Source organism: Neolamprologus multifasciatus, chromosome 12, assembly GCF_963576455.1.
Source record: "Neolamprologus multifasciatus chromosome 12, fNeoMul1.2, whole genome shotgun sequence".
In the NCBI taxonomy this organism is placed as follows: domain Eukaryota; kingdom Metazoa; phylum Chordata; class Actinopteri; order Cichliformes; family Cichlidae; genus Neolamprologus; species Neolamprologus multifasciatus.
This window is the reverse complement of record NC_140450.1, coordinates 37,350,710-37,376,173: the sequence shown is the minus strand read 5'-3', so window position 1 is coordinate 37,376,173 and position 25,464 is coordinate 37,350,710. Positions and strand designations below refer to the sequence as shown.

Genomic DNA, 25,464 nt, shown 5'->3' with positions numbered 1-25,464 from the left:
TACTCCCACAGGGTTTAAATCTGGGACTCTCCACCATTTGACCCTAGAACTGAAGAAGCTTCTCAGATGAGTGGTGAAACGTCTTCGAGCAACACAAAGTCCAGACGCTTTTTTCCTTCCATGCTCCTTAGACAACAAACACTCATGTTAAATTATGTTTAGGATAGAGCGAGGATATAATACATTAAGTCATATTTAAACCTGTTTTTTCCAGGAATCCTTGCTGACTTATTAAGACAAATAATAACAATAATAATAAGGGATGAACTTCACTTGCTAATTAATTAGTTAATTGCCTAAACTGATAAAAAACAAAAAAATACCACTTGACCTGACCTAAGAATATTCAAGTTAGAGTGTACACCCTTTTCTGCAGCAGATAAGAGTGTCACTTTTGAATAACATAGTTTGGAGTTACTCAGGTCCAAATCTCTCAGACTGGAGGACTGGGAGGTCAGAGCTGAGGTCAGTGCTTTATAGCCTGTCTCTGAGAAGTTGGAGACACACAGTCTGGAAAACAAAAAACAAACAACAACAGTGGTATTTCCATAAAATCTCATTGTTTTTTGTCTTGGTTCAAAATATAAAGAAATACTAAATTTTCCAGTGTTCAGCATAATTTGTGGGCAAATAAAAAAGAAATGAAAAATTTACCATTGTTTAAAAAAAATAAGTGTGTTTGCCAAGCAGAGGGATTGAACCACCAACCTTCCGATTAGTAGGTTATCTACTATAGCGCTACCTCCTATGTCAGTCAGTCAGTGAGAGAGAGAGAGGCTACAGTAGATAACCTACTAATCAGAAGGTTAGTGGTTCAATCCCTCTGCATGCCAAACATACTTGGGCAAGAAACTATCTACTTTCAGGAAGCAGATTAGGGGGCACCAATTAAGTTCCACTTCATTTGCTATCTGATTTAGAAGAAAGAAGTTCTCAAAACAGAAAAAAAAGACTACAGCCACAAGATGCTGACATTTTCTCTGTTGTTATGAAACACTAAAATTATATCCTATTTACTTACAGAGCTTTCTTACAGGTTTTGACCACAGGTAGCAGCATAAGAAGAGCTTCCTCTGAACCAGAGTATCTATTTAGGTCAAACACATCCAGATCTTTTTCTGATGACAGTAAGATGAAGACCAGAGCTGACCACTGAGCAGGAGACAGTTTATCTGTGGAGAGACTTCCTGATCTCAGGGACTGCTGGATCTCCTCCATTAGAGAACGATCATTAAGTTCATTCAGACAATGGAACAGATTGATGCTTTTCTCTGTAGACAGATTCTCACTGAGCTTCTTCTTTATGTACTGGACTGTTTCCTGATTTGTCTGTGAGCTATTTCCTGTTTGTGTCAGCAGACCTTGTAGGAGAATTTGATTGGTCTGCAGTGAAAGACCCAGGAGGAAGCGGAGGAACAAGTCCAGGTGTCCATTTGGACTCTTTAAGGCCTTGTCTACAGCACTCTGGTGAAGACAATTTTGTTTTGTTCTGTCATATATTGTAGAAAATATGGTGTCTGTTGTTTGTAGTTCTTCTATCACATTGATACCTGAAGTTATGAAGGTCAGATGGACATGAAGAGCAGCCAGAAACTCCTGAACACTCAGGTGGATGAAGCAAAACACCTTGTCCTGGTACAGTCTTCTCTCCTCTTTAAAGATTTGTGTGAACACTCCTGAGTACACTGAGGCTTCTCTGATATCGATGCCACATTCTGTCAGGTCTGATTCATAGAAGATCAGGTTTCCTTTCTGCAGCTGATCAAAAGCCAGTGTTCCCAGAGACTCAATTATCTTCCTGCTCTCTGGACTCCAGTGTGGATCTGTCTCAGCTCTTCCATCATACTTGACCTTCTTCACCTTGGCCTGAACCACCAGGAAGTGGATGTACATCTCAGTCAGGGTCTTGGGCAGCTGTCCTCCCTCTCTGGTTTCCAGCACATCCTCCAGAACTGTAGCAGTGATCCAGCAGAAGACTGGGATGTGGCACATTATGTGGAGGCTTCGTGATGTCTTGATGTGGGAGATGATCCTGCTGGCCTGCTCATCTCTGAATCTCTTCCTGAAGTACTCCTCCTTCTGTGGGTCAGTGAACCCTCTGACCTCTGTCATCATGCCAACACAGTCAGGAGGGATCTGATTGGCTGCTGCAGGTCGTGTGGTTATCCAGAGGTGAGCAGAGGGAAGCAGTTTCCCCCTGATGAGGTTTATCAGCAGCACATCCACTGAGGTGGACTTTCTAGGGTCAGTTAGGATTGTAGTTTTGTGGAAGTCCAGAGGAAGTCGACATTCATCCAGACCATCAAAGATGAACACAACCTGGAAGTCTTTAAAGCTGGAGATTCCTGCTTCTTTGGTTTCAGTAAAGAAGTGATGAACAAGTTCCACCAAGCTGAACTTTTCCTTTTTCAGCACATTCAGCTCTCTGAAAGTGAATGGAAATATGAACTGGATGTGCTGGTTGGCTTTGTCTTCAGCCCAGTCCAGGGTGTATTTCTGTGTTAAGACTGTTTTCCCAATGCCAGCCACTCCCTTTGTCAGCACTGTTCTTATTGGTTCATCTCTTCCAGGTGAGACTTTAAAGATGTCTTCTTGTCTGATTGTTGCTTCTGGTCTGTCTGGTTTCCTGGATGCTGTTTCAATCTGTCTGACCTCATGTTCATCATTGACCTCTGCAGTCCCTCCCTCTGTGATGTAGAGCTCTGTGTAGATCTGATTCAGAAGCATTGGGTTTCCTGCTTTAGCAATGCCCTCAAACACATGCTGGAACTTCTTCTTCAGGGCTGATTTTAGTTCAGTTTGACAAACTGCATCTTGAAGTTCTAAATGAAATAAACGAAGAATATCATTTGGAGATGGAAATAAACACTTCATTTAAAAAAAAAGGTAGAAATCCTCTTACTGCTCTGCAGACGGTCAGCCAGCTTCCCCTGCTTCATTCTCCTCAGAAAGTTCAATGTGATCTTCACAAATGCCTTTTTGCTGCTGCTCCACTGACTCTCTAAGCATTCTGGGTAATCTGGACTCAGAACCTTCTGGATCTTCTTCAGCTCATTCTTCACAAAAGTGATGATGTTGTCCTCCAGCAGCTGGAAAACAATACTTTATGAATGAGCCAATCAGACTGACATCATGGAACCAAAAATCAGATCCATGTTGGACACACTGATAATCCACTGGTCTACAAAGAGCAGCATGGAGATGACTGCGAACAGAATAGATGTAAAAGTAGTTGTTGTACATGTACAGACCATAAATATGGAGTCCAGCTGTGTTTGATGCTGCTGGGCAGACTGACCACAGGGAACCTCTGAGCTCTGCTGGTCCACTCTGTGGAGGAACCATGAAGAATTTCTTCACATTAAATCTGTCAAAGACACAATTGTTTCTCATGTGCAGTCTCTCACTGTCGTTCTCTAAAACCTAAAAGAGAATTATGGATTTGGTCAACTGGTCTCTGAATGCTATTGACACCCTCTTCTCAACGAGAAGTCTGGGCTCGGGAGAGCCCGAGTGCCCTGGAGGGACTTTCCCTGCCGGATACACGATGGACGGGTGGCAGAACTGGAGAGTCATGTGCCTGGCGGGACTGTCGATCGAGGATGCTGAAGATATCTATCTATTCGGAACCATGATAACAGGGTTCTTGCTGATCAGAGCTGGCATGGCCCTGACTTATCGGAGAATTGAGAGAGCGGAACCGGCTGTTCAAACCCCCCCCAAGGCTGCCCGCTGGAATCGAAGCGACGGGACGAGTCGCGACCTCTCACAACGAACGCAGCATGGTTAACACCTTGGAGACGCTTACAGCTGCTGTGAAGGCTCAAAACAACACCATTGAGCGTATGGTGGGATACATCAGAGAGGGCCCTGCTCAAAATGACAACCTTGAGCGAAAGTTGGATCACATCACAGAACGGATCACTGCAGTTGTGAGGTCTCAGAATCAAAAGAATGATAACACCACGGATCAGAAGTTTGATACCATCATGGGGAGGCTCGCGGCTCTCCAACGGGAGATCGAGAGACCAGCATCAGAGCGTTAAAGATCAGCTTTGAAAATTCTCAAAAAATCAACAAATTCGGGATCAAAATGCAGACACCACCATGGCGCCAGCTGCACAGGCCCAAGGCTGAAGCCGGACAAACACTCCCTGATAACGACTGTGTGATGACTATTCTCCCCATCCCATGCAAGGCCACCTGGATTGGCTGGAGGACTGTTTACTTAGCCTGATAGGGCGAAGGACACTGTCTCAGCTGAACTATGGACACACACACACACTTACACTGATAAGCACTCACTCATCTCCCCTTCCCTTTCCAACGCCTTCGATGCTTGTTACCTCCTGGGAACACGAGGCGGGTCTGGGCCCGCGCTGGCGAGTCGGTGCAGTGGCAGGATGTCTGCTGTGTTGCCTTTTTTCCCTCTTGTACCTTCCCGTTGTGTGCACATTTCAGTGTTTTTTTTTCCGTAATTGCCGATCTCCGACTTGTAACCCCCATGTAATGTCTGTGGTATGTGTGTAAGGTCGGGGGGGGGGGGGGTGTCTCATTTTACTGCGGGGCAACCTGTGTGTGACAAATAAATTCTGATTCTGATTCTGATCCTGTCAGTATAATTTTATTATGACACCATAGTTAAATGTTCATCTTCTTTTTTAGCTTAGAAAATCCAAGTCTTCTTTTATTGTAGTCCTTTGACTTTCTGTCAATGCATATGCTGTCTATGGTTAAAGACCAATTTCTGTTTCATTTTAACACAATTTCACTTTTTTAAGTTTGCTGGGGTTTTTGACTTTCTTGTTTTTGTGTAGCATCTGCTGAGTTTTTTTGTGCCCGATGAATTTGGTCTGTTGGTGTTGGTTTTCATCAAGGTTAATTTCCTATTTTAGTTCATCCCTTTCCACAACTGCAACACACACCACTGAACATATGAACATAGAAATGTGCGTGAAAAAGAGCTAAGCCGACATTAAACATGGAGGATTTTTTTCACAAACACTCAGTCAAAACAACATTTAGACACGCATTACCTCTCTGTAGGAGGACACACATCTGATCAATGAGTTTCTTTGGCTCGAGTTTTGTAACAATTAAAGCTTTTTTCCATTCTTAGATTTTTTTCAGGATTTTATGCAATATTAATATTTATGATAGACTTCTCACCAAACAAAGCCTCTCCGCAGCACCTCAAAATTTTTGTTTTCACCACTTTGAAGGAAACCAAATAAGATGTCTTTCAGTCAGTTACCTTCTGCTTTTAAGAGACAGTTTAAATGGCATTGAGGGAATGTTGTGTTTACACTGCAATTTATATCCAATAACATTAAGCAGTTAAATCAAAGAATTCATGTTACTAACAGCTCACCTCTCTGCACCAGACACCTGCAGGAATTTAAAATTAATCATGTCATCTTTGGACGAGTCACTCTTTAAGGACACACAGCTGGGTTCAAGTTCAGGTCCAGCAGGTCTCCCTTTGATCCTGTTAGAAGAAAAATGTGTTTTTCATTTGCAGCCACAGAAGTGAATGAAAATGTAGAATACCTTCGTCTTCCCAAAGAGAAACTTGTTTTCAGGCTGAGCATGAGCGGAAGGAAACCCCAAACTAGTGTTGGCAGTGTAAGAACAGAGCACCACCCAGAGGTAAACACCGTCATTTACACTGTGCAGGACTATTGATGGTCCTACTGTGAGCAGCAGGAGTTTAAATGTACATGCTGGATATGTTTTATATAATAAAGGAACTCCTCTGGGTCAGTTAAAGAGAAGGCTGAGGATGGAGATTGTTACAGCTCAGAGACCAAATACATAGACTGAACCATGTGACATTGACAGATAGCTAAGACCAGAGTCTAGATTTGCAGGAGCATTTTATAACTGGAAGCCCTTAAATAAAACACCATTGTGACAACATTAAGCAGATAAATATGCTGTTTTATGGAAAATAGAAGACATAGAAATATACACGGAGCATACTAATTTATGAATCGCAATACCAGGATAGACAAAAAAACAGTATTTTAGAAGAAAAAAAATCTCTCTCCCCGGTCCAATTCATCTTTGCTTTTATTCCTGATCTGTGTCAGCAACAAGTTAGCCAAAATTATTTCCTTCAGGGTAAATCTAGATATTTTTAGCTGCTGTTCTCACTCTGATCAATATGAGTACACTCAGCTCTAATATCACAATGTAATTAGGCCCAGTTCAAATTCATACAGTTAACTGTTGAACATTATTAGTAGTATTACTGATTGATTTTCCAAATTAACAGGGACAGAACCAATCAGAAGTGAAGAATTAATTACAGACAGATTATTCCGATTCATAAACGTCCCGTATGAATCTCACAGCAGTATCTGCAGGGTTAAGGAAGAGGATTTCATTAAGTAAATCAACTCTGTAAACGTCTCTATAGTTACTGTCAGTGGTTCTGGAGACTTACTGTTAGTTTGACAGCACTGGATGTGTTAAAAGTATGTGTGCATGTAGGTTTTGGTTTGTACCTAGCAGATTGTTTGGGACCATAAAACAAAAGACATTTGCGTCCAACACTGCAAATCTTTGCATTACATATAGGCAGTTAGGATTTGGCTCACCAAGCAGGTGTGGGATGGACTTTGTTGGTTTAGACAAGAATGATTTTACAAACAGATTAAAGTTTCAATAAAACCTGTGTTTGGAACTCTGTTTTCTGAAGCCAAGTGCTGAGAGGAGTCTGCTAAAAAGTCCTGCACTGAGTCCCTCTTGTGTGGAGCAGGAGGAGGGTGAGGACAGGTGGAAGGAATCCACACAGCCTGTTATTTGTTTTTTAAACTAATGTGGTAACACATTAGTTACTTCTGTTGCTGTCTAGTGCAATGAAAAAAAGTTTAAACTTACACATTACTCCTCAGTCTCTCTCCTCTCTATGAATCAGTAGTGGTTTATGTGCAAGAATACCATCAACACTAACACAAATACAAGAAAACAGCGTTTGAATAGCTGTCCGCTGTAGTGACCAGTTTGCGTGAAAGGGTTAAAATCAGTAAGGTGATCACTGGGCAGGTCAGTCTTTAAGGACACACAGTTGGGGATTCATGTTCAAGTTTCTGATGGATCCTAAATTGGATCCAAATTTTCAATTAAAGTATTCCTTCATACAACTAGCTTGATTGCAATAAAGAGCGCTGTCTAGTGCTGCACGCTGAACACTACTCCAACAGAGGTCGATCATCTTGTTAATGATTTTACCTCCTCACTGTGTACGACTCTGGATACTGTAGCTCCGGTAAAAAATAAGGCCTTAAATCAGAAGTACTTGACTCCGTGGTATAACTCTCAAACACATAGCCTAAAGCAGATAACTCGTAAGCTGGAGAGGAAATGGCGTGTCACAAATTTAGAAGATCATCATTTAGCCTGGAGAAATAGTTTTTTTCTTTATAAGAAAGCCCTCTGTAAAGCCAGAACATCTTACTATTCAGCACTGATTGAAGAAAATAAGAACAACCCTAGGTTTTTCTTCAGCTCTGTAGCCAGGCTGACAAAGTCAGAGCTCTGTTGAGTCAACCATTCCTTTAGCGTTAACTAGTAATGAATTCTTGAACTTTACAAATAAAATTTTAATCATTAAAGAAAAAAATTACCAATAATCATCTGACCACTTTTCACACACGGTTGCTGTACGTATACAATAGGCTTTAGCTTTGCAGCTCACAGCCTGACACATACCAACACAACAACATAGATAGGACAGACGTTAAGGCGGCGAGGCGTGATTGTGGGTGCCGCTCAGGAGTGTCTGCAGCGGCGCTGCAGACCACGCTCTGCCACACACATTAACCTGGTAAAATACATATTTAGGCAGAATTTTGCAAATATCTAATTTTCATCTTTTAGCAGCATAGTGCTTTTTTTCCAATTATTTTTTTAAAAGTCAGGTCAATGCTCCAAAAGCCCAAAGGCGATATAACATCCTTTGTATAAATACACCCTGGACAACATATAACATACATGGATCATTTTAGTTCAGCTGTGTGTCTTTCCTTTTGTTATATTTCTTTAAGAGTTCAAAATATGTTAATTACATAAATAAAATGTTATTTTATCTGTATCACTTCAGGGATTTCATAAGCAACACACCTTAGTTGTTCACACTAAGCATAAAGGTAAAAAAAAACAATATATACAGTGTTATTTTCATTTTAGATAAGGCTCCCAGTGTTTTCTTTTGCGAGGAAACCCTGTCCAAATGGCTCTTTAGTTGTTAATGGTTGCTGACCCCTGTTCTAGACCTTAGTGAAGCGTTCGATACTCTTGACTAGGGCTGTTCGATATAACGATATGTATCGGATGACAATATAAAAATGTCTATCATTTCATTTTACGCTATCGTTTGTTTTGTGGTGTCGCAAAATAAACTGTTTATGGCAATATTTTTTCACCGTTTGTATGGTCACTGTAGTGGCTATATGTCTGTGAAGGTTCTCAGTCATCCAGGTCATCGTAGTCAAAGGAGCTTGTAAAGAAAAGCGTCTGGACTTCTTTAAGTTGCTTGAAGACGTTTCACCTCTCATCCGAGAAGCTTCTTCAGTTCTAAGGTCAAATGGTGGGGAGTCCCAGATTTAAACCTAGTGGGAGTATCCCCCCAAAGAAGGACAAAAGGACCTGAGTTTATGTTCAGCCACTTATAACATTGCAAAACACCTTGCTACCATCCTTGCACCTCTCGTGGGGAACACCCCACACCACATCAAGAACTCCGACTTCACCGACAAGGTCCAGAAACTTACCCTGGATCCAGATGAAACCATGGTGTCCTTTGATGTAGTCTCTCTCTTCACTTGCATACCCACCACGGAGGCTGTGGAGACTGTCAGAAAACGACTACAAGAAGACAGCTCCTTGGAAGACAGGACCAACTTCACACCCGATCAGATCTGCACACTGTTAGACCTCTGCCTTACCACAACATACTTCAAATACAACGAAGGCTTCTACAGACAAAAACATGGCTGTACCATGGGCTCCCCCGTGTCACCTATTATAGCCAACCTTTACATGGAGGAAGTGGAAAGGAAGGCCCCTGGCTCTTTCAAAGGAAGAGTACCCAGCCACTGGTACAGATATGTAGACGACACCTGGGTCAAAATCAAGACACAAGAAGTGGAATCCTTCACTGTGCACATTAACGCTGTGGATAAAAACATCAAGTTCACCAGGGAAGACACAAAGGATAACTTTTTGCCTTTCCTGGACTGCGCTGTGCACATTGAAGGGAATGGCAACCTCAACATCGAAGTTTACCGGAAGCGCACACACATGGACCAGTACCTCCTCTTTGACTCCCATCACCCTCTGGAACACAAACTTGGAGTAATTAGGACCCTACACCACCGGGCAGAACATGTTCCCTCTAAGCCTGAAGGAAAAAAGAAGGAACACACGCATGTAAAGGAAGCACTCAAAACATGCGGTCATCCTAATTTGGTGTTCATAAAGTCAGCAAAGAGGCACAGAAAAGAAGATCAGACACCAGCGAGGGAGGATAAGAAAGACAGACACAACAACATTGTCATCCCCTATGTAGCTGTATGGCACAACATAGAAGAGCCACCTCCACAGGACAAGACTCAGCAGTCCATCTGCATCTTAAGAATAAAGGACACTCTTTCAAGGATGCAAATGTTCACATTCTGGACAGAGAGGACAGATGGTTTGAAAGAGGAGTGAAAGAAGCCATCCATGTCCACTGTGAGCGACCATCTTTAAACAGAGGTGGTGGTTTACGACACCAACTGTCTGCCATCTATAATCCAGTTTTGAGTTCCCTCCCCAGACGCCTTAACGCCCACTCACATCCTGGGCCATCTGACCTCAGGAATTCGCATAAGGTAAGGTGGGGCCAGGTTTCACAATGAGCTCACCCGAAACCCTGGCTGATTGGGACCCACACCCATTTTCACACCTTGGCTCAGGCGATTAGAGGGTCATCAGGGGGTCCTTTTGTCCCTCTTTGGGGGGTTACTCCCACTGGGTTTAAATCTGGGACTCTCCGCCATTTGACCTTAGAACTGAAGAAGCTTCTCGGATGAGAGGTGAAACGTCTTCAAGCAACTTAAAGACGTCTGGACGCTTTTCTTTCCAAGCTCCTTAGACAGCAATGTGACTTGCAGTTTAAATTATTCATTTCATTTTATGCAGGTTAAATGTCACATCTGTTCTGCATTTCTTACACAAACAAAGCACCTCCTCAGTGTTTAGGCATTACAGAGCCAAACATGAAAATGAGAAAACAAACACACTTAGAATGAACACAGGTCTTGACACTTGAATATCAGTGTCAACATACTGACACTGAACAGCGTTATCATCATTTGTTTGTATTAATGTGTTTTATTATTTTGAAATAAAGCAACTAGGAAGACTGTTCTGGACCAGGCAGTCCTGAATTTTATTATAGAGGACTGCCAACCCCTTAGTATTGTGGAGTGTCTAGAGAAACATTCCAAGATCAGAGGATCCTTTAACGTACTGGGGGAAAAGGAAGACATCTTATCAGAACCTTTCCAACCTGGCTTTACAGTTTTTGTGTACCTCAGCTTCACCTATGCCTGTGAGTTTTCCAAAGCTGGGAAAATCGTGACAAAAAAACCCAAAACAAACAAAAAAAAAACCACGCAGTAGACTGAATGCAAAAACATTGGATAAAGTTATTTTTCTGAATAGAAATTTTTAAACTCTGAGTCAATTATATTTAAATGGGTAATTCAATTCAATTTTATTTTATAGCGCCAAATCACAACAAAAGTCACTTCAAAGCGCTTTATATTGTACAGTAGATACAGAGAAAAACCCAACAATCATATGACCCCCTATGAGCAAGCATTTTGGCGACAGTGGGAAGGAAAAACTCCCTTTTAACCCTTTAAAGCCGCTAAGAGCGGGCACACTCTGTTTTGCGTAACTACTTTTAAATCCCGGTAGCATTTTTTTGCATATGAAACTAGAGGAGTTGTACTTACATCTTATGCCATCAGCTTGTCCTAGGTCACGGTTTCCTTCCACATATACCTTTGCAAAAACTGCATAAAAAGCACTTGCAGCAACAAAAACATAATATTCCAGAAACTCGCTCAGCTCATCCGATCAGCTGTTCATAACAATTCCTACGTCCATCAGCACGAACTATCGCATGTCCACCATGACCTGCCCGAAACCGGAAGTGACGTCATTTTGCGGAAATGTAGTTTTTTTACCATGAGGGCCTTACGAGCCAACACTGGTGTTTTTAAAAGTTATGTTTGACTTTATGACTTTCTGTGTCGTTTCTGGGATGCTTAGGACTCATATTGCACTGCTGGAAATAGTTTATTTTGAGGCATATGCTTTTTTTTTTTTTTTTTTTTTCAAATTTGCATTATAATATTTATTTTTGTTTTTTCTGCAGTATATAAAAATTGGTGTATTTCAAAAATAAAACTATGAAGACACTCAAAATAAATTTCCTGTGGTGGGAAACTATTTTGTGCAACTTTTTTGTATTTACAGTTTTGAGGGATAAGCCTCTTAAATTTCTCTAACGAGAAAAATATGTTAAAAAAACAAAAACAATTTTAAATTTTTTTTTATAGTTTATTGCACTTTTTTGCAATCTATGTAATTACTATGCACTTAATGCAGACATATTATTAAAATTTCCTCAGTGTTACTGGAGGCCAAGATTATGCCATCCAGAGTAAGAATCTGGTTAGATACCATATTTCTAAGATTTTCAGGGCTGAGTACAATAATCTCAGTTTTATCTGAATTAAGAAGCAGAAAGTTAGTGGCCAACCAGGTCTTTATGTCTTTAAGACATTCCTGCAGTTTAACTAATTGGTGTGTGTTATCTGGCTTCATGGACATATAGAGCTGGGTGTCATCAGCATAGCAGTGAAAATTTATGCTATGTCTTCTGATGATACTGCCAAGGGGAAGCATGTATAATGTAAACAGATTTGGTCCTAGCACCGAACCCTGTGGAACACCATAATTGACCTTAGTGTGTGAAGAGGACTCTCCATTTACATGCACAAATTGGAGTCTATTAGATAGACATGGGAGGGCCTGTGGGCCTGTGGGAGGATGTCCCCTTTTCTATTAGATAGATATGATACAAACCACTGCAGCACGGTGCCTGTAATACCTACAGCGTGCTCTAATCGCTCTAATAGGATCGACAGTATCGAACGCTGCACTAAGGTCTGGCAGGACAAGTACAGAGATGAGTCCACTGTCAGAGGCCATAAGAAGGTCATTTGTAACCTTCACTAAAGCTGTTTCTGTGCTGTGATGAGCTCTGAAATCTGACTGAAACTCTTCAAATAAGCCATTCCTCTGCAGATGATTTGTTAGCTGTTTGACAACTACTCTTTCAAGGATTTTTGATATGAAAGGAAGGTTAGAGATTGGCCTATAATTAGCTAAGACTGCTGGGTCTAGAGATGGCTTTTTGAGTAAAGGTTTAAGTACAGCCACCTTGAAGGCCTGTGGTACATAGCCGATTATTAGAGATAGGTTGATCATATTTAAGGGCTGTCCTGGTTGACACGCCTCTACAATGTTGCGTGGAGATCAGGGGCATTACTCCTGGACTGGCAGACCGGGGTGGTGGTCCCCATCTTTAAGAAGGGGGACTGGAGGGTGTGTTCCAATTACAGGGGGATCACACTCCTCAGCCTCCCTGGGAAAGTCTATGCCAGGGTGCTGGAAAGGAGAGTTCATCCGCTAGTTGAACCTCGGATACAGAAGGAACAATGCGGTTTTCGTCCTGGTCGCGGAACACTGGACCAGCTCTTTATCCTCTCAAGGATACTTTCAATTTCAATTCAATTTTATTTATATAGCGCCAAATCACAACAAAAGTCGCCTCAAGGCGCTTCATAGATACAGAGAAAAACCCAACAATCATATGACCCCCTATGAGCAAGCACTTTGGCGACAGTGGGAAGGAAAAACTCCCTTTTAACAGGAAGAAACCTCCGGCAGAACCAGGCTCAGGGAGGGGCGGGGCCATGTGCTGTGATTGGTTGGGGTGAGAGAAGGAAGACAGGATAAAAGACATGCTGTGGAAGAGAGACAGAGGTTAATAACAGATATGATTCAATGCAAAGAGGTCTATTAATACATAGTGAGTGAGAAAGGTGACTGGAAAGGAAAAACTCAATGCATCATGGGAATCCCCCGGCAGCCTACATCTATTGCAGCATAACTAAGGGAGGATTAAAGCGCTTTGAGTGCTCGGACAGAGTAGAAAAGCGCTATATAAGAACCAGTCCATTTACCATTACCATTCAGGGTCACCTGGTCCAGCCCTAACTATATGCTTTAGCAAAAAGGAAAGTTTTAAGCCTAATCTTAAAAGTAGAGATAGTGTCTGTCTCCCGAATCCAAACTGGAAGCTGGTTCCACAGAAGAGGGGCCTGAAAACTGAAGGCTCTCCCCCCCCATTCAACTTTTATATACTCTAGGAACAACAAGTAGGCCTGCAGATCGAGAGTGAAGTGCTCTAATAGGGTGATATGGTACTACGAGGTCATTAAGATAAGATGGGGCCTGATTATTTAAGACCTTGTATGTGAGGAGCAGGATTTTGAATTCAATTCTGGATTTAACAGGAAGCCAATGAAGGGAAGCCAAAACAGGAGAAATATGCTCTCTCTTTCTAGTCCCTGTCAGTACTCTTGCTGCAGCATTTTGGATTAGCTGAAGGCTTTTCAGTGAGTTTTTTGGACATCCTGGTAATAATGAATTGTAGTAGTCTAGCCTGGGAGTAATAAATGCATGTACTAGTTTTTCAGCATCACTCTGAGACAGGATATTTCTAATTTTAGAGATGTTGCGCAAATGGAAGAACGCAGTCTTACATATTTGTTTAATATGTGCGTTGAAGGACGTCCTGGTCAAAAATGACTCCAAGGTTCCTCACAGTGTTACTGGAGGCCAAGGTAATGCCATCCAGAGTAAGAATCTGGTTAGATACCATATTTCTAAGCTTTTCAGCGCCGAGTACAATAACCTCAGTTTTATCTGAATTAAGAAGCAGAAAGTTAGCGGCCATCCAGGTCTTTATGTCTTTAAGACATTCCTGCAGTTTAACTAATTGGTGTGTGTTATCTGGCTTCATGGACAGATAGAGCTGGGTGTCATCTGCATAGCAGTGAAAATGTATGCTATGTCTTCTAATGATGCTGCCTAAGGGAAGCATGTATAATGTAAACAGAATTGGTCCTAGCACTGAACCCTGAGGAACTCCATAATTAACCTCAGTGTGTGAAGAGGACACTCCATTTACATGCACAAATTGGAGTCTATTAGATAGATATGATACAAACCACTGCAGTGCAGTACCTGTAATACCTACAGCATGTTCTAATCGCTCTAATAGGATATTATGGTCAACAGTATCGAATGCTGCACTAAGGTCTAGCAGGACAAGCACAGAGATGAGTCCACTGTCAGAGGCCATAAGAAGATCATTTGTAACCTTCACTAAAGCTGCCCTCTTACTCCAATGTAAGCTTGTGGGAAAAGCCCAAGAAGTGTGTTCAAGCCTGTCTATTGAGCAGAGTCTAGATTATGAAACTCTTAAGAAAACTGTGCTGCAGGCGTATGAACCTGTCCCTGAAGCATATCGGCAGAAATTTAGGAATCTTAATAAAACTGCTAACCAGGCTTTTGTTGAGTTTGCGCGAGAAAAGAATGTGTTGTTTGAGAAATGGTGTTGTTCATGTAAAGTTAAAACTGTGGAAGAGTTGAAAACTCTTATTTTGCTGGAGGAGTTTAAAAAGTGTTTGCCGGAATGCATCGTGACTTATTTAAACGAACAAAAGGTGTCGTCTCTCACTAACGCGGCTCTCCTGGCTGACGAGTTTGTTTTAACGCACAAAAGTGTGTTCTGTGCACAGAATTCGTTTCATGAAAATTTCTCTGAACGAAAAAAGTCACCAAAAGCAGTGCGTAAAAATGTCTCAGCGTTCATTGCTAGATCAAACGGTCGGGAATGTTTTTATTGTCACGACTCAGGACATTTGATTGCTGCGTGTCCAGTATTAAGAAGAAAAGAAGCGAGGGGCACTAAATTCCCCGCAGGCGTGGGTTTGATTAAAACTGCTGAACAAAACCCGAAAACTGACATCGATCCGCAGTTTCTACCATTTGTGTCACGCGGCTTTGTTTCATTGACGGGTGAAGAAAATGATAAAGTGCCAGTCACGATTCTTAGAGATATGGGTGCGTACCACTCATTCTTACTAGAGTCTGTGCTGCCTTTGTCTGAAAAAAACGTCCTGTGGGTCCGACATACTAGTGTGGGGAATAAAAATGAGTGTCACCAAAGCCCCTCTGCATATGGTACACCTGCATTCGCTGTTAGTGTCGGGCTACGTTAAAGTCGCTGTGCACCAGCGATTACCCATCGAAGGAGTTTCCTTCATTCTTGGTAATGATCTAGCTGGTGGACATGTTTTTCCCCCGCCAGAAGTTGTTGATGTTCCTGCCCTTGCTGCTGACTCAGGCTCCCCTGCTTCAGAGGTGTTTCCTGCGTGCGCGATTACTCGTGCGCAGGCTCGTAAAATGGGTGAGATTGTGGATTTGTCGGGGTCGTTTATGGCTACACTTGATGAAGACAACTCTTTCATGTCACCCATTGATTCTGTAAAAATCTCCACATGTGACGTTCCTGAAATGATTCCTGAGGACATTAATCAGAGCTTGAATATGACCAGAGAAATGTTGATCAAAGCACAGCAGGGTGATCCTTCACTGGTGCCTTGTTTTACCTCTGTTGGGGACAGAGAGGGATCTAAAGCTCCAGTAAAATATTTCCTTGAGAACGGTGTGCTGTTGCGATCTTGGTCTCCTGACTCAACTGATTTACATAGGGTAAATCAGGTTCTGGTGCCAAAGGAATATAGACTCCAGATTCTCAGTCTCGCGCATGATGCCAGCTTAGCTGGACATCTTGGGGTCAAAAAGACGTATCACCGTATACTACGTAACTTCTTTTGGCCTGGACTAAAATCAGATGTGGTGAAATATTGTCGCTCATGTCATACATGCCAGGTAGTGGGAAAGCCAAATAAACCGATTCCGCCAGCGCCTCTTCACCCGATTCCAGTGCTGGGTGAGCCGTTTGAGAGAGTTCTGTTGGACTGTGTGGGCCCGTTGCCAAAAACAAAATCAGGCCACCAGTACATGTTAACAGTAATGTGCGCTGCCACTCGTTTTCCAGAGGCAATTCCATTAGATTAGATTAGATTAGATAAAACTTTATTAATCCCTCGGGTGGGTTCCTCTGGGAAATTTGTTTTCCAAAAAGCACAGCACTGACAGAAGTTACAGAGTTAAGAATATTATATATATATATATATATATATATATATATATATATATATATATATATATACACACATATATAAATACAAAGACATATATAGATAAAATATACAAAGGAGATAAATAGAATAAATAGGAATAAAAATAAAAATAAAAATACAAGTGAATTGCACATTTCAAATATGGAGTCTATTGCACCGCTGATTATTAACAAAAAGTATTGCACAAAGGTAATTGCACAGTGAAGTGGAGAGGCACTACAGCTTAGTTGTTCCCCCCTCCTTTGTCCTCCTGTTTCCCCTCCCTCTTCCCTCCAGAGAGGAGTTAAACAGTTTGATGGCGTGTGGGACAAAGGAGTTTTTAAGTCTGTTGGTTCTTGTCTTTGGGAGAAGCAACCTGTCACTGAACAGACTCTTCTGGTTGTTTATGGCCGTGTGCAGAGGATGCCCAGCATTGTCCATAATGTCCAGCAGTTTCTTTAGTGTCCAGCTTCATGCCAACCACAGAGCCAGCCTTCCTGATCAGTTTTTCCAGTCTGGATGAGTACGTACATTAAAGGCAAAGACCATTGTGAAAGCCCTCACAAAATTCTTTTCAACTTTTGGGTTACCCAGAGTTGTTCAAACTGATCAGGGAACAAACTTTATGTCAAAGGTGTTTGCCCAGGTTTTGAAGGAGTTAAAAATTAAACATCAAACGTCCAGCCCTTATCACCCAGAGAGTCAAGGTGCACTAGAACGATTTCATCAAACCCTAAAAACCATGTTGCGCAAATACTGCCTTGAATCAGGTAAAGACTGGGATGAGGGACTTCCACTTTTGCTTTTTGCTGTTAGAGAAACCACTCAGGAATCCCTTGGATTTAGTCCGGCTGACTTAGTTTTTGGACACACTGTGCGCGGTCCCCTGCGACTACTTAAAGAAAAGTGGTTATCTGAGTCGCATCAAGCCGAACATAATGTGTTAGATTATGTTTGCAGTTTTAGAGAGCGTCTTTTCCGTGCATGTCAGCTGGCCCGTGAAAATTTGGAACAAACTCAAGGCAACATGAAAGCCCGGTATGACCAAAAGACGGTGGTCCAACATTTTGCTCCTGGTGAAAAGGTTCTGGTGTTGATTCCTTTAGTTGGGTCTAGCCTCCATGCTCAGTTTTCCAGACCCTATGAGGTGGACAAAAAGATAAGTGACACTAGCTATGTAGTAAAAACTCCTGATCGAAAGAGAAAACTGAGGGTTTGCCACGTTAACATGCTTAAACGCTATGCTTCCAGAGAGGACGCGGCAGCTTAAAAAACCTCTCCCATAGCGCCTGTCTCTGTGTGTTCGGCACCACCATTGTATGTTTTGCAAGATGATGACTTGATCGACAAGAGCAGTTGTATGCCTGTGGCCCGTTTGCGAAACTCAGAAGTGTTAGAGAACTTAGAATCCTTTCTGTTGCATCTGTCAGATTCCGCCCGCAAAGATATCCTTGATCTGATTGAAGCTAATTTGCTGCTTTTCTCTGACCATCCTCGGCAGACGTCTGTGCTGTTTCATGATATCGTTGTGGAAGTTGATAAGCCAATAAAACAACATGCTTATAGACTAAATCCAACCAAGCGGATTTTAATGCAACAGGAAGTTGAATACCTGGTTAAACATGGGTTAGCTGAGCCCAGTAACAGTGCGTGGAGTTCACCCTGTATTTTGGTGCCTAAACCAGATAACACCCCACGTTTCTGTACCGATTTCAGAAAGGTTAATGCAGTCACAAAACCTGATTCTTTTCCTCTCCCCAGAATGGAGGACTGCATTGATCGTGTCGGCTCAGCTACATTTGTCACTAAATTAGACCTGTTAAAAGGGTATTGGCAAGTCCCGTTAACCGCCAGAGCTTCTGAAGTCTCTGCTTTTGTAACTCCAGATCATTTCCTCCAATACACTGTAATGCCCTTCGGGTTGCGAAACGCACCTGCAACGTTTCAACGTCTGATGCAGAAGGTATTGTTTGGAGTGAAAAACTGTGAGGCATACTTGGATGACATTGTCATTTATTCTCCAACGTGGTCAGAACATCTGGAAACGCTTTCTGAGGTGTTCAGACGTTTTTGTGAATCTTCTCTCACATTAACCCTTTAAGACCTACCATAGAACCAAGTCCGCCAGAGCTTATATTATATTTTTACATGCTGTGGAGCCATTTTTGGGAGCATTTCAAGTTGCTATACATCAATACAACCATTATAGCCCAGATTTTAATAATATGTATGAATTAAGTGCATAGTAATTACATGAATTACAAAAAAGTGCAATAAACTACAAAAAAATTTAAAATCGTTTTTGTTTTTTTAACATATATTTCTAGTTAGAGAAATTTAAGAGGCTTATCCCTCAAAACTGTAAATACAAAAAAGTTGCACAAAATAGTTTCCCACCACAGGAAATTTATTTTGAGTGTCTTCATAGTTTTATTTTTGAAATACACCAATTTTTATACACTGCAGGAAAAACGAAGTTAAATATTATACTGCAAATTTGCAAAAAAGCAGCATATGCATCAAAATAAACTATTTCCAGCAGTGCAATATGAGTCCTAAGCATCCCAGAAACGACACAGAAAGTCATAAAGTCAAACATAACTTTTAAAAACACCAGTATAGGCTCATTGAGGCCTGGACGGTAAAAAACTACATTTCCGCGAAAATGACGTCACTTCCGGTTTCGGGCAGGTCATGGCGGACATGCGATCGTTCGCGCTGACGTCTATTCCAACGTAGGAAGTGTTATGAACAGCTGATCGGATCGGCAAAGCGTGTTTCTGGAATATTATGTTTTTGTTGCTGCAAGCGCTTTTTATGCAGTTTTTGCAAAGCTATATGTGGAAGGAAACTGTGACCGAGGACAAGCTGATGGCATAAGATGTAAGTACAACTCCTCCGGTTTCATATGCAAAAAAAATTATTGCGCTAGCTCACGTGGTTGCAGAGCTACCAGGATTTAAAAGTAGTTACGCAAAACAGAGTGTGCCCGCTCCGACCGGTTTTAAAGGGTTAAACCTCTCTAAGTGTGAGTTTGGTAAAGCCACCATTACTTATTTGGGGAAGCAGGTCGGACAGGGGCAAGTGCGCCCTGTGGCTGCGAAAGTACAGGCCATTGTAGATTTTCCTGTCCCGCACACAAAAAGAGCTCTGCGTCGTTTTTTAGGAATGGCCGGTTTTTATCGAGGGTTTTGCAGAAATTTTTCTGATGTGGTTAGTCCCCTAACTGATCTTGTTAGCCCTTTAAAGCCTTTTATTTGGTCTCCAGCGTGTCAGGTGGCATTCGAGTCTGCCAAAGCATTGTTGTGCAGTGCACCAGTGCTAGCTGCGCCGAATTTTGAGCGCCCTTTTAAATTAGAAGTTGATGCCAGCTCGTGTGGCGCAGGCGCTGTTCTGTTACAGGAAGATGGTCACGGTGTAGATCATCCCGTCTGCTACTTTTCAAAAAAGTTTAACAGACACCAGACCCATTATAGCACCATCGAAAAAGAGGCTCTTGCCTTACTCCTTGCATTACAGCATTTTGAGGTATATGTCGGGTCAAGTGTGCTGCCTGTGCAGGTGTTTACCGATCACAACCCACTAGTGTTTCTTTCCCAAATGCGCAACTCCAATCAAAGACTTATGCGCTGGTCCTTGTTATTGCAAGATTTTAACTTGGAGATCCATTACAAGAAAGGGAAAGAGAATGTGTTGGCTGATACTCTGTCTAGAGCACTTTCTCCTTGAATTAAACATTTTGGGGGTAATGTTAATTCTTGGGAAAGGGGGTGTTACGACTGATCTTAATCGCATGCAAATTTGAGTGTCCAGGTGCTCCTCTGGGATTGGTGCGTCCAGGGTGGATGGCTCGCACCGATTGGCTGCGGACCGGGAGGCAGCGGATAAGAGGAGACCGCCGGCGACTGCTACTTCATTCATCCTCGGCCCAACCCAACTGGCAGACCATTCACTGTGTCACTGTGTTGATATGTTACTCGATGTAAGAGCATGTAGGGGTGGACCGCCTTTTTGTTTGATCAGTTTTCTCCTGTTTTTGTTAGGCAGGGAGGAAAGTGAGTGTCGTTTGGTTTAGTTCTTTTTGGGTAGGTAAGTTGTTTATTCTTGAGATAGGTTACCTTTTGTTTGTTGTTTTGGCCTTGGGTTCACCCTGACGTTACGATATGCTCCCTTCCTTGGTTTAACGCACTTATTGTAAATAAATCACTGTCACAAAATATTAAGTGTGTGACGTGCTGCTTGGGGTTGGACCGCCCTTTATGTTGTGGTCTGGCTGCGCCTAGACGGGCCATAACAATCATCTTAAGACTCACTTATTTAGACTAGGTTTTAATTAGATCTGTGCTGTATGTTTGATTTACTGTTTTATGTTTATCTGTTTTATATTTTTGTGAAGCACTATATGTTTTTTATCCTGTGAAGAGTGCTATATAAATCAATAAAGTAAAGTAAAGTAAAAGTAAAATCATTTGATTGTTGAGTGTTTCTCTGTATGTATAATTATAGGGTCTACCTTGCAATATAAAGAGCCTTGAGGCAACTGTTGTTGTGATTTGGCGCTGTATAAATAAAATAGAATTGAACTGAGCTGAATTGAATTGAATGATAGTGTAATTTGAGGGCGGGTTTACAGTATCATTTTACACTTAAAAAAATGACATTAATGTACACTTTATGAGATGACCGTCTTCTTTCAAATCTGCTAATGACATTCATCAACACGTCACTCTGTAAGGACAAAGAGCTGGGTGGAGGTCCAGGTGGGTTCCTGTGAATAATGATTGAGCAGTGATGTGAGTGCTGAGCTGTGACATGGAGAAGAGTCATGGACAGTTAGAGATGGTCATCTCACCTCTGAGCTTTGGTCTGGCTCTCATGTTCCCCACACAGAGTGGTTTTAGAGGGAGGGACTCCCTCCTCTCTGTCCTCACACTGATCCATGCTGCTCAATTCACACCAGCTCACACACACTTTCTACCTTCACCTGCAGAGGAAACACAAATCATTCATGTGCACATCAACTGAGAGCTGCAGAGGTTGTGTCTGATGTGTTGGACTAACATCCATCTGAGACACAGCTTTCATCAGTTCACTACAAAAAGTGTCACAGAGCCGAGTTCAGCCTCCAAATCCTCCATTACTGTAGTCCTACAAAGCAGCAGGTCAAACATGGCTGCAGAAAGCAGCTTTATGTCAGTAACAATGTCCAGGACCAAGCTGACTGCTTACAGAGTTCATACTCTAACTGCTAGCTGCTCTGCTAGCTAAGCTAACTCATTAACAGTGACTCTGACAGCAGTTAGTGTGGAACAGCAGCCGAGCTCAGGACACATTCAGTGTGTTTAGTCTGATTCCTGGACTCTGATTAAATGGATTCAATCCAGCTCAGAGTTTCATGTGTTCATCAGAATAAAATACATGTACTAATATAACAGAAGTGATACTCTGAATGCAGGACTGTAATGGAGTATAGATAAGGTTTTTATTGCCTGAAAGAAACATTCAGTTCATATATTTGTAGACAATGAAGCAGTTTTCAATACTGCAGCTGTTTCCTTCACCTGTGTGTGTGTGTGTGTGTGTGTGTGTGTGTGTGTGTGTGTGTGCCACACCTTCATGTGCTGCTTTAGAAATATGTGGTCTGACTGTTCAGACTGAGTCTAAGAGGAAAGCTCACACGCTGGAGAAAGTTTTGTTTCTAACTTTGCCAGAGTTCGGCTCCAAAGACAAAGAAGATGGAGCACACAGTCTGTAGATGGTCCTCAGTGTGTGAAAGAAGCCAAGAAAGCACACAGGAGTGTGTTTATGTCAGCAAATCAGTGTGTGTGAAGAGTCTGAGGGAGTGTGTGAATGAGACTAAACACTGAAACCAAGAAGTATCTGAGTGAGTCAGCCAGGAGATTCTTTTATCAAGTAGATTCAATGATCCTTCAAGGAAATATCAAACTTAATAACCCGACTGCAATCAAACACATTCCAAATAGCATTATTGTCATTCTGTTTTGAAAGGACCAGCAGGAAACAGCAGCACATTGAGCATCTGTGGCAAGACTTGAAAACTGCTGTTCACAGATGCTCTCCGTCCAATCTGGCTGAGCTTGAGCTATTTTGTAATGAAGAATGGGCAAAAATTTCAGTCTCTAGATGTGCCAAGCTAATAGAGACGTACTCACTTGCAGCTGTAATTGCAGTGAAAGGCGGCTCTACAAAGTATATATGCAGTGGGGCTGAATACAAATGGATGCCACAATTTTCAGATTTTTATTTGCCTACAAGTTTGAAAACCATGTATCATTTGTCTTTATGAACTTTACTGTTTGTTCAGCTCATGTTTGATTTCTTCACACAACAAACTGTGTTTGTTTGTATTTCTGGGAACTAAACTGTTGTCACACACAGCCTTAGTGAGATTTAGATCTGGACTTTGGGCCATTGTAACACATGGATGTTCTTTGATCTAAACCGTTCCATTGTAACTCTTGTTGTATATGTCACTGTCTGCTGGAAGGTGAATCTCCTTCCGAGTCTCAAGTCCTTTGCAGCCTCCAACAGATTTTCTTGCTGTATTGCCCCATATTTACCTCCATCCATCTCCCCATAAACTCTGACTAGCTTCCCTGTCCTTGTTGAAGAAAAGCATCCCCACAGCGTGGTGCACTTGTATTTACAATGAGACTAAAGTACATGCTGTGAACAGTACAGTGAGAGCTCAAAGGATTTGACTGTGACTGACTTTTTCAAAAGTGTACATTTGACAGTTCAGTTTTTAAAGCCTGAAACAAACATTTAAATAATTGAACTGCAGAAAATTCATGTCAGCTTATGTATTTATAGTCAGTGAAGCAGTTTTTAATACTTGAGCTCTTTAGCAGAAAGATTTTTATGTTGCAGTTTTACGGTGATGACCTTAAAGTGATGAGATTTTATATTCAAAGCTACATGTTACCTACTGAATCATAACAGCACTTTCATATACAGTAAAACCACCAAAACTTTAAAAATACAGAGGCATCCATTTTTGTCCATAGTGTGTCAGCAGATTCAGACAATTCAGCACAACCTCTAACCATCTGAGTCAATCAGACATCCAAAGAGAGCCTGCAACAATATTTTCAACATGTACACTTCAGATTAGACAGAGAATCTATTATGAAATAAATAAAGGTAAGAACTTGAGAGGTGGAACAAAATAACTTTTTTCTTCCCTGTTAAAGTAACTTGTTGCTTTCCAACACTCTCCTATGAAAAAACTATAACTTTCCAAAACTCTGAGTTACAGTTAGTGTTTGAGTGATCAAACAAAAGCAGAAAATGTAATATAGTAACTTTTGTTTGAAATCCAGTCTGAGTCACATTTGGACTGTAAAACCTGTTCAACCAGTGTGTTTGGAGTCAACATTCTGTTAGAACAGATCCAACAGGTTTGTGACAACGTTTGTCCAAAATGCATAATCTGTATCTGAGACACAGCAGTAAAAACCTGAATTTACAAAGTCACTTTCTATCTATCTAGTCGAGCTCAGGCTGCAAACACACACAGTTTGTTGTGTGAAGAAATCAAACTTGAGCTGAACAAACAGTAAAGTTCATAAAGACAATCTGTTAAAGGAGGAAACAAAGCAGACTTACAGTTTCTTCACACACCAACAACAAGCTCCACTCCACACCTGGACACTAAACTCAGACACACAGCTGAGCTGCTTCCTGGAAGGAGGCAGGGCTCCACCTGAAGCTCAGCCCAGGAGGGAGGAAGCAGATTATCACAATAAGAACACTTAAAAAAAAATCAGCAACTCTGTGTTGTCTCTGTCTCTAAGCAGATTCAGGCATTACTCAGATAATAAAGGCTTTTTATTACTATTATGGTTGTCACTGGTCTCCAGGTTGATGATTATAAGTAAAGTAAGTAAAAATTTATTTATATAGCACCTTTCAAGATAAAATCACAAAGTGCTTTACACTACATTAAAATCTCAAACAAAACAAAATCAGCCAAAAGCAAGTTTAAACAGATACGTTTTTAACTGCTTTTTAAAAGACATGACTGAGTCCACAGATCTCAAACTCAAAGGGAGCAAGTTCCAGAGTCTGGGAGCCACTGATACAAAAGCTCTGTTACCTTTTGTTTTTAACCTTGTATGTTGGACAACCAGCAACCCCTGGTCACAAGACCTCAGGGACCTGCTGGGGTGATAAGGAAGAAGAAGATCACTTATGTAAGTTGGAGCTACACCATGCAGGGCCCTATAAGTCATGATTATGATCTTAAAATGGACCCTGAACTTGACAGGGAGCCAATGCAGTTGAATCAGCAGGGGAGTGGCATGGGAGTATTTGTAATGCTTTATCAGAAGCCTAGCAGCAACATTTTGAACACCCTGCAGTCGTTCCAGGGAGGCATTACTTAAGCAAGTAAAAAAGGAATTGCAATAATCTAAGCGAGATGAAACAAAAGCATGAATAATCATTTCCAATTCGGAACGTGACACGATGTGACTCAGCTTAGCAATATTTCTTAAATGGTAAAAACAAGAGCGAACCAAAGAATTATTAAAGCTGTTTGTGTGATGCCGTGACCTCCTGTGAATGAAACAGCCAATCAGATCCATCAGAGAGAGAGCAGGAAGTGTTGTGTGTTTGTGATGGACAGAACAAGGATACAGTGATAATGATGAACATAAAGATCCTCTGATGACGTGTTTGTGTTTCCTGTTACAGTAACGCTTGTTTATCTGTTGCTCTCCTACACTTTCCTATAAATAAAGGAGGAAAAGTCCATTTAGTTTCATTTCCTAAAGCTCAGAGTTACACTTCACATTCCTGCAGTCACATCAAAAAGCTTCACTTTGGTCCAACATCTACATGTTAACATGAAACACAGAGAGACTGCAGAACATCTGGAACATCTGTAGTTTGACCCAAACTGTTATAGCCAGAATATTTTCTACATATTTCAGACATGAAGCAAACATTTATTTTGATTTCTTACATGTTGATGGATGAATGGACGAGTTTAAACTGCTTCAACCTCCCACGTCTTCTATTTAAATATGAACTGTGAACAACACGTAATCATCTGTAA

At 41.5% G+C, this 25,464-nt stretch overlaps 1 protein-coding gene and 1 long non-coding RNA gene across 2 annotated transcripts in view; both read right to left on the bottom strand.

Annotated features, from left to right (window-relative positions):
- The window catches only part of LOC146507507 (protein NLRC3-like), a 35,312-nt gene extending 12,985 nt beyond the window's left edge, over positions 1 to 22,327 (bottom strand). The window contains exons 1-6 of the mRNA XM_085181563.1: positions 21,235 to 22,327; positions 5,372 to 5,488; positions 3,252 to 3,330; positions 2,903 to 3,089; positions 1,022 to 2,822; positions 337 to 510 (exon numbers count right to left, since the gene is read on the bottom strand). Of these exons, the coding sequence (XP_085037689.1) occupies positions 337 to 510; positions 1,022 to 2,822; positions 2,903 to 3,089; positions 3,252 to 3,330; positions 5,372 to 5,488; positions 21,235 to 21,323 (2,447 nt within the window). The 5' untranslated portion in view covers positions 21,324 to 22,327. The remainder of the gene's footprint in view (positions 1 to 336; positions 511 to 1,021; positions 2,823 to 2,902; positions 3,090 to 3,251; positions 3,331 to 5,371; positions 5,489 to 21,234) is intronic.
- LOC146507506 (uncharacterized) overlaps positions 1 to 25,464 on the bottom strand; it is a 138,279-nt gene that overhangs the window by 106,797 nt on the left and 6,018 nt on the right. The window lies entirely within an intron of this gene.